A 9,276-nucleotide genomic window follows, 5' to 3' on the forward strand; every position below is an offset into this window, starting at 1 on the left:
ATGGTGAGATAGTCTCAAAAATATCTGTGCCTATTAAAGTTGGTCAGAGGGTGCAAAAAAAAAAAAAAAAAAAAAATATATATATATATATATATATATATATATATATATATATTTTTTTTTTTAAGGGAAAAAACAGATAAAAGAATTCCTATAAATCACTGGATCGAAAAAGGTGAGTTGGAGCAACTGAATCATTTTCTACTATTTTCTTTTCTTACCCCAGTACGTGTACCCACGTGCCGACCCGTTTCATGTGACCAAATACCACCCCTCGTTTTCCCAGCAAAGCATCAAAGTCGCAGACTCCATTCCCCAATCCCTTTCTTCCCGTTCCGTCGAACCCTCGATTTGGAGGACGCCGCCGCCCTCGCCGTGGATCGATCCCGAGACGGTCTTGCCCGAGATCCGGCCGAGATCGACGCCGCTGGATGGGAGGAGCGGCCTAGAGGAGAGGAGGGGGAGGCGGCGGCGGCGGCGAGCGAAGGGATCGAGGACGCCATCGAAGACCAGGCGTGGAGGCCACCATGTCTGCGGTAGTCTGCGGGAAGAGGTCATCTTCCATCTTCGAGGAGCTCCTCCACAGCACCCCTCCGCCGGCCTCCAAGAGGGCCCGCTGCGCCTCCTCCCCGACCGCCTCCCTCCGCGTCTCGCCGTCTCGGGCCTCCCCCTCTTTCGACCACTGCGACGGTGAACGGATCGCGGCTTATCTTGCCCGTCTGAGGTCCCTGTTCCCCGAAATGGATCAGCAGGTGACTTTTCGTTCTCTCTCTCTTGTCTTTGGCTGCTGGTCATTTCATTCTTAAGATATTTTTTTAATGTTTGTTTAGGATGGTTTAGTTTATGCACAAACTTGGGACTTTCATTATCTTCGGATGAATCCTAGAACGATCTGGTTTGACTAGCTGGTCATGCACACCGATTCCATCCATTTTTGTCACAAAATGGTCATTATCTAGGCTTATATTGGCCTATTGGTGCATTTAGGATGTTTTTTGTTTCATTTATTTTTCTTGAGAGGCAGGCGCTCATGGCTGATCAAGACAATATTGGAAGATATATACTAATTCTATGTATATGGATGATATTAATTGTACATTTTTATTACAAAAGTAGACAAATGAATTTTTTTAGCATGGTAGCTCTAGAAAGACGTGTCCCAAGGCCTTGGGGTGGTAATGGGGTTTCACAAGCTGGTGCTGTTAGCTTTTAAGGTATTTGATGGGCTCATAATGTCCTCTCATCCCAGAAACTTTGGTGCTCGTAATGGTAGTATAAGATGGAAAGGGTTCTGCCATTTTAAGATTGTGTAAAGCATCTAACGTAGGTACCTTGGTATGTGCCTACTACGAAATTGTTGTTGGTTTTGATTGGTTACCCTGCACGAGGACACTTTCTGTGATTGGTGCTTCTTTTAATAACAATTCCTTATGGATCTGGATTTAATTTTGAGGAACTTGGAACTGCTGTATGCTCCTTACTAATGGAATGTTCTGTTGCTATTAATTCATGTGATTATAGTAACTTTGTTGCATAAGATAATAGGGTTGTCCTCTTTGGAAGCTGTTCTCATTACCAGTAAAATTGACGACATTGTTGATAGCAAAAGCAAAAGTGTATGCAAAGTTGAATTTCTTATGGAAAAATTTATGGTTGTGTCAGTTATTTCCATGCCAAGTGTTTCATAATTTCTGGTCCTGAGTTGATAAAAACATGCATGTTCTATGCTTGTCCAAGTCATGTGCTCAGTTTTACATATGGGCATGACTAATTGTACACACCCACGTGCCCCAGCCCAGCTGGTTCTAAGTGGTCAGTGCTTTGCGTCATGATGTCTGTGATTTTGTTCACTATTTAAGGAAAGATTTCAACTGGTTGGGATCATTGTGAGGGGTCCACAGCTGCTAGGCCTAGATTGTCTTCCTTAGGGTGACCAATTTTAATTTTAATTTTTTTTTTGTCATCCGTTGCAGTTGCCTGCGGTAACTTGTTAAGACTGCTAGTAGCATGTGATGTTTTGATGATATATGGCAAAGTACGTCATTAGTTCTTGAACTTAGGAACAAATTAGGATGAAGCCAGTGGTTGAATTGATTGTTTAAGCCTATAAAAGCTTAATTGGTTATTGTGATAAGCATCATAAGATTGAAGTTATTTCTTATATCTGTCATTAAGTGTTTAACATTAATGAGTGACTGGCAAAAAGATAGTGATTACATCACACATCTACATTAGATGTGCATGAAAGCTTTGTATGGCATCTTTCTGGATGTCTGCTGGTGAACTTCTGTTTTTGTTCCCATAAAATGATGCTTCTCCTTGCATTTGTTTTTGAGCAAGCATGTGTAGGGATAGATATAGATAGTAACTTATATTTCTTGAGTAATGGTTTTTATTCTCTGATGGTGCCTTTTATTCCTTCACTTTCCATTTAAAGGGACTGACCATTCAGGATTGTAAAATAGGCTTGCTCTTCCATATCTGATTGTGTTTGATCTTCCTTACAAGGACGATGTTGAAGAACGGGATGCAGGTTCCGTTAGTTATTAGTCCAATGTGATCATAACCTTTTCATTAACCTTCCAGTTAGAATTATGCATTATGCATCCTAAAATCATTTTGTTTGTGTTTTTGCATTTTATGTTTTCTTATTATTTTAGCATTTTAACTCGATGATTTTTTTTCTCTTTTACCCAGCTGCATATGGTTCATGTTCATCCATGGGCAAGAGTTCCCAAATCTTTTTATTTGTGACTTCCTTTTGGTTTCTGCATGCCTCTAAATCAGGTCTAGTATATGAGTGTATCATGTTGTATTTTTGCTAACAATGGTAATTAATTCCTCCAGCTTCTTGAACGCGCTCTTGAAGCATCTGGAAATGATCTAGATTCCACAATAAAGAGTTTGAATGACCTTCGATTAGAGTCAGCAGACTTCAACTTGGTTTCTGGTGTAAGAAAACCTGAAAATGGCAATGAAATGAATGCTCAGTTACCAACTGAAGGTAGATTTACATTCCACTATGCACTTCATTTATTGTGAAGCTTTGGTCTTTAAATATCGTAAATTTGCATAGTCACGTTTCTTTCCTTCAGGTGTCTTAGTGACCTATTACATTGATTGTTAAGATTTCATGCGGGACATTGAAAATAATGTATAAGTTCTTGTATTTGTAATTTCTTTCTTTATTTGTCAGTAATTTGTTTAAATTCTTGCAGTATTAGATTTGTTTAAACATTTTGATGAAAGAAATCATATTGCTTGTTCTGATATTGGATTCCCTTGAGATGGATTTTATGTTTATAACTCTGAAGTAACGACCATATGTAAAGAACTTGTAGAGTCATTGGGTAGATACATGGACTTTAGTGTGCAGGTCATTGGGTAGATACATTGATGTTTTGTCAAGTAATATGTACTCCAGATTGAATTTCAGTAAGAATTCTTGTATTTCATACCTGATTCTGGGAGCAGTAAAAGGAAGGAATCTTTGTATCATTAGCCGTATGATATCTTTGATGGTGACGCTAGTCAGTTTCTTATTTGCCATAGATGAACACTGTTTCAAGAATTATCCATAATTATTTTTCTTTGAATTCCCTATGTTTGTCAAGGATGATGTACAGCTGATAGAGAAGTACCAAGTAGAATCAAATACCATGTTGAAAGAAACCTTATCCTGCTAGAAGATGTGGGCCTAAATATTTTGTAAAATATTCAATTTTGAGGAGATATGAGTTTTCTGTTCCATTTCTTAATCATCATTCTTGTATTGGAATACTGGTGCTTATTTTGCTTTTCTAAAAAAATTATTTTGAAGTATATGTTCCATAAATATCCTTTTAATGTAAAAATATGTTTTGAAGAGCTAACATGAAAGATTAAAAGAGGGAAAAGGGAGAGAAGAGGAGGTAGGAGAATAGATGTGTCTGTGCCTAGTGAAAAGGAGCATAAGCTAGAATAGGGTGGTAAATGGTGATGGACCAGTGGACGTGGTGGCAAGTATTTGGAGATGACAAATGTTGGGTTGCATTGGTGTTGTGGTGACTATGAGGTGCAACTATCAACAACTGATCTGGAGCAGGTGCTGGCCAATGGCTGATCTGTAATTGTGGACGGTAACCAGCGAGACTGATAAATAGTAGGGGTAACAAGAGGTTGTGGAGATGATCGATTGTGATGAGTGATTGATGGAGGTGGTGGCTGGAAATGATAGATGGTCTGTGGAGACATGAGAGTGGTCACGATGGACACTTTTAAGTTGATTAAAGCAAAATTATCTTCATTGAGGTCGGGACATATGGCACTGGCAAAAATAATTTAACATGAAAAAGCTGTTTCCAGTTTTATATGTTTAAGACCAGCAGGTACTTTGAAATATTTACTGCTTTCTGCTTTCTGCCTATAATAGAATTCTAAGACTTCTTGAGATGTAGTGGACAGGTTATTTTTAAGTCATGTGCACATGAGTGAATGAAGCAGTCAAATGCACTAATAGGGGTATTCATTTTTTTTATTTCCTAGAGTGCTACAATTGGAGTCAATCAATCAACACTTCTCTAATTCATAGTTTAGTTGACAAATGATGGACGAAATGTGGGCTTGAATATCTTGTTTCCATTTGGTGGGCACCAGAGAGAAAGATGATGGAATTTTGTGTGCTAGATCCGGACAATAGTTTATGCAATTGATCATTAGATTTTGTTAGTGACTGCGAGAAAGAATAAGTTAGTCTGGTCTTAAGTTGTCATTGGACTATGTTCAGCTGCTGATTGTTGATTTGATCTTTCAGACTTACTTCTACGCACGTCCCCTGAATGGGTTGTCAATTGCTGAAATTTTGATTTTGGTGCTAACCTTATCGCAATCGATATACTTAACGTGACCAAATTGTTTGCTTTTTATCTGATTTTCATACTATCATCAACAAGCTCTTGCCTCCAATAATGTATCATTGACATCAAGGTTTCATCTATTTCATGATTGTTATTACTCATCCATTTCATGGTTGTGACTTTGTCAATATCGATACCTCCTATAATGTACTCCTGTTTTTAGAGAAGCCAATTAACACTCTGATTGATATTTTAATTCTGGAAGAGTCTTTCGTGATGATTGCACTGGGATTGGTCAATCCTGAATCGACCTTAGTGCATTTTTTTGCTAGAAAAACACAACTTATCAGACCTGGCTTGACCACTGGCATTTGTTATGTTCTGCATGTGGTTGATCTTTTTGGGGAGGTATTTTTTTAAATGCATGCAGTGTATGCACAACCTATACGTTAGCTCTCCAGGCAATTTATTTTTTCATGTATACTAACATATATGAACACTGAGCAGGTACAGTGAAGGAAAATGGTGTTGATGCTGCTGGTATTGACATTCTTCCAACAGATGGTTCTGAATGGGTAGAGCTATTTGTGAGAGAAATGATGAATGCTTCTGATGTGGATGATGCTAGAACTCGTGTTTCCAGAGTACTGGAGTTTTTAGAGAAATCCATTATGGCTCGTGCTGATGGTGAAGCGCTGCGAAACTTACACAAGGTACCTTAGGCTTCTCTTCTCTCCAACATTGCAAGCATATAGGTGGAGTGAATCGTTCTATATTCTTTACGCGCTCAATGCCAGCCATTCGTAGGGGAATTCTTTCCGCACTTTGGGACTTTTCAAGTTTTCATAAAGGTAGATATTGATTGCTTATTTTCCTTTGCCCTTAATAATAGGAAAATATGATGTTGAAAGAACAAGTTGAAGTGCTGATTCGCGAGAGCACTGTTCTAAAGCATGCGGTGGCTATCCAGCATCATCGCCAAAAAGAATACGAAGAGAGAAGCCAAGAGCTGCAGCATCTGAAACAGCTGGTGTCTCAGTACCAGGAGCAAGTTCGAACACTAGAGGTATGGTGATATGTAGATTTGTTCTTGCGTTTACCGATTGCCCCGCCAATGATCTCCCATGTCGAGTAACCATTGTTCTTACGTGGTTGGCAGATCAACAACTACGCACTCACGGTTCATCTGAGGCAGGCGCAGCAGAGCAGCTCCATTCCAGGACGCTTCAATCCGGATGTCTTCTGAGGTAGGCCAGTTGTTTCTGGTGGTGTAGTTTACCATAGTTTGGTTTAAGATTCAGCCAAAACCTGATGCACTACACCATCTTTAGTTCGTTATCTGATAAGTAGGTGTTGCAGTCTTCACCTTTTGCTGCAAGGTTGAACCTGGTTGCCGTTGTGACTTGATCTTGCATGTTTTGTTAGCAAGCAACTCTTGGTGACTTCTTCTCAGAGAAACCAAAAATTATCTGAACTTGGTTGAAACAATGGTTTAGGGCTTCATAAGGATCTTCGTTATCAGTAAAAATGACTGTGCCCTGATAACTGACCCAACGAATTGTCTCTAGTACACAAGATTAATGACAGCCAATTTCCAACTCAAAGTCAGCCTCGCTCGCGTCTTCCGCAGTTCAAGTAGTCGTCGACAATGGCCCGACCATGCAAATTACTTGGCGGGTTCATCGTCCCCATCGCTTTCACTCGCCAACCCTGCCGCCCACTGCGTCTGTCCTCGCCGTCGTCATGTGAGCCAAGAAAGTTGTTGTCACGTCTCACCATCACCTACTGCAAAGTCGTACCGTTCATTGATTACGCGCAAAAATGCACAGCCGCCGTAGGTGACCCGACATGTTGTTCGAACCCTGTCTGTTCCCGCGCGTCGTGCGTGGCATCCATCCGTGCGACGTTTCATGCCAATAACTTGTTCTCGAGGAGCACCAGACGCCCGTCCTATCATTTTCGTGTCAACAGCGGCACCAACTCGATGGTACGGCCTTCACTCTCGGCCGTCGGATTGGACCCGTGTCGGCGGTTGCGGTCCCCCGGTGCGTGCTTTCGTGACCGGTGCGGAAACGTGGACGTCGTAGTCACGTGACTTCCGACGCCCGCTAGACGACAAAAAGAATTTAATCGTATCTAATGCGTGCATCACACCGCTCACCGTGTCGTCCTGCCACGTGGCACCCTCTGTGAGCCGCCTCCATTTTGTCCATATTATCAGTCTCTCCATTAACGCGTTTTTATAGTCGTACCAACGGCATAATTCATTCGTCCCCTTTCCACGGGCTAATTCACTGTACTTAAGTCGTATCGTGATCTTTTATATTTTAAAATTGTATATTAATATTTTTATAATTTAAAAAAAAATAAAAAAAATATTTATTTTAAAAATAAATATTTTAATTATATTAATATAACATATGACATCACATACTAAATTAGTAAAAATAATGATAAGTAAAAGGATAGTTTTAATATTTTATTTTTAATAAATGAGATTAAAATTATTTTTTTTACTGATAAGATTACTAAAATAAAAAAGATGTTAAAATTATCTTTTTTTATTACTCCGTATCGATCGTGTATTTTTTTTGTTAATATAATTGATAGTGTTAGGATAAATAAGATTATTTATTTTATATTATATATATATATATATATATATATATATCACATTGCTGTCTAAATACGGGGAATAATATACAATTAAACCCCTTCCACCGCCGTCGAGTTGCTCTCTGGTAAGCCTCCCATCAGCGCGGGGATAGGCGTGTTTGCCGCGTACCTGCACGCGCAATATATCACACGGCCCTATAAATCCCCGCCACGTTACGAGTATATGACCATGTGAGGTGAGGGGATGAAGAGAGGGAGCTCTCCAGGAAGAGAGGTTTGAGAGAGAGAGAGAGATGGAAGGGCAGCTGCCACCGAAGAAAGCGGGGATGAAGCCAAAGGAGCGGCTCTTCCGGGGTGTAAGGATGAGGAAGTGGGGGAAGTGGGTGGCGGAGATCAGGGAGCCCAACAAGCGGTCCAGGATCTGGCTGGGGTCGTACTGCACCCCGGTGGCCGCCGCCAAGGCCTACGACACCGCCCTCTTCTACCTCCGCGGCCGCGCCGCCCGCCTCAACTTCCCTGACGACGTCTCCGTCTACGACGCTGGCAGCGGTGCCGACATCGGCATGCCGACGGCGTTAATAAGGAAGAAGGCGGTGGAGGTGGGCGCCAAGGTCGACGCGCTCCAGCTGAGAAGCGCGTCCGTCTTCTCCTCTCGCTCTCAGGAATACCGGCGTAGGAAAGAAGAGAAACGGTATAAGAACCCCGACCTCAACCAGGAGCCCACCCCCGAGAGCTCCGATGACGAGTGGAGCAGCGGCTTGCAGTAGTAGATTTGTACGTATGTAGTGGAACATGAAATGATCTCTTTTCTTTGGAGCGAAATCTGTTCGATGTAAAGAGCTTCGATGATACTTTATTTGGTTTCCATTTCCCTTCCGAAGCATTAACAATCTTCGCTTTGCAGGTGAATAAGATTCCTGTGGTTAACCCTGTAGATTAATTCCGCAAGTTGTTGAGGAGGCAATCGTGTTGTTAGTCTAATTGTATAGTATCTCTGTAGCTAGTTATATTTAATCTCGATCCTTGTATTTTAAAAAATTATAGTAAATTTTTTATTTTTATTTTTTCTAGTATCGTCGATTTTATTAATAAAAAATATTATGTATATTGTCATAGAAAGTAATATTAAAAAAAAAATTACCCTTGTGTGAAAGCTTTGTAATCCTTTTCTGATTTTGTCCTCGTCATTGGTTTCGTTACCATGCTCTACTTTTCTTCCTTCTTACGTCTCTCTCTAACGTCGAGGGTACCTCCATCGTACACCATCAGCTCTTGGTTCTCTTGAAGAAGGGAGACCTCTCCCGACAACTTCTACTTCGATGTCGAGATCGACATTATCATTGCCAATCTCCGCCTTCATCGTACCTACATTACTCTAAGGGCATGGAAGAAGGTAAATATACTTTGACTCCCATAACTTCAACAATTAGGTCGGCCTTGACATGTGTGGCTATCACAATGTCTTTTGCACCGTGACGACACCAGATAACCCCTCAATCAACATCATTGTTGGTATCGACTTTAACTATACTGATATCTGATATCATCAGGTACCTCCTCGTTGAGCTCAACCCTTTCACCATTGTTGTCCTCTTCCACATAAACTCCAATTGCTTCTATAACATCATCCCCAAAACATCTCTCGTCTTAAACTCCTCCATAGGCTCGATGCTAGTAACAACTGTTTTGTTGGCCCATTCTCGAATGGCGCCCTTTCGCATGTCGTTGCTTAAGTGCCTTGACCTTCATTTTAATGACTTCGAGGGAGTGTTGTCATTGGTACTTTTTGACAACGAGCTCGATGCTATATTGTAAAACGATAATC

The 9,276-nt window shown here is 40.8% G+C and overlaps 2 protein-coding genes across 2 annotated transcripts; both read left to right on the forward strand.

Annotated features, from left to right (window-relative positions):
• The first annotated feature begins 283 nt into the window (after positions 1 to 283).
• Positions 284 to 6,323, forward strand: LOC135616729 (uncharacterized). The gene is made up of 5 exons (XM_065116240.1): positions 284 to 752; positions 2,848 to 3,004; positions 5,343 to 5,548; positions 5,728 to 5,901; positions 5,995 to 6,323. The coding sequence occupies exons 1-5, from the start codon at positions 528 to 530 to the stop codon at positions 6,079 to 6,081; spliced, it is 849 nt and encodes a 282-aa protein (XP_064972312.1). The 5' UTR covers positions 284 to 527; the 3' UTR covers positions 6,082 to 6,323.
• Positions 6,324 to 7,624: 1,301 nt separating this feature from the next.
• On the forward strand, positions 7,625 to 8,385 carry LOC135616730 (ethylene-responsive transcription factor ERF010-like). The gene has a single exon (XM_065116241.1). The coding sequence runs from the start codon at positions 7,745 to 7,747 to the stop codon at positions 8,216 to 8,218; it is 474 nt and encodes a 157-aa protein (XP_064972313.1). The 5' UTR covers positions 7,625 to 7,744; the 3' UTR covers positions 8,219 to 8,385.
• Positions 8,386 to 9,276: the final 891 nt, after the last annotated feature.

The sequence above is a fragment of the Musa acuminata genome, chromosome BXJ2-7 (assembly GCF_036884655.1).
Source record: "Musa acuminata AAA Group cultivar baxijiao chromosome BXJ2-7, Cavendish_Baxijiao_AAA, whole genome shotgun sequence".
NCBI classification, from domain to species: domain Eukaryota; kingdom Viridiplantae; phylum Streptophyta; class Magnoliopsida; order Zingiberales; family Musaceae; genus Musa; species Musa acuminata.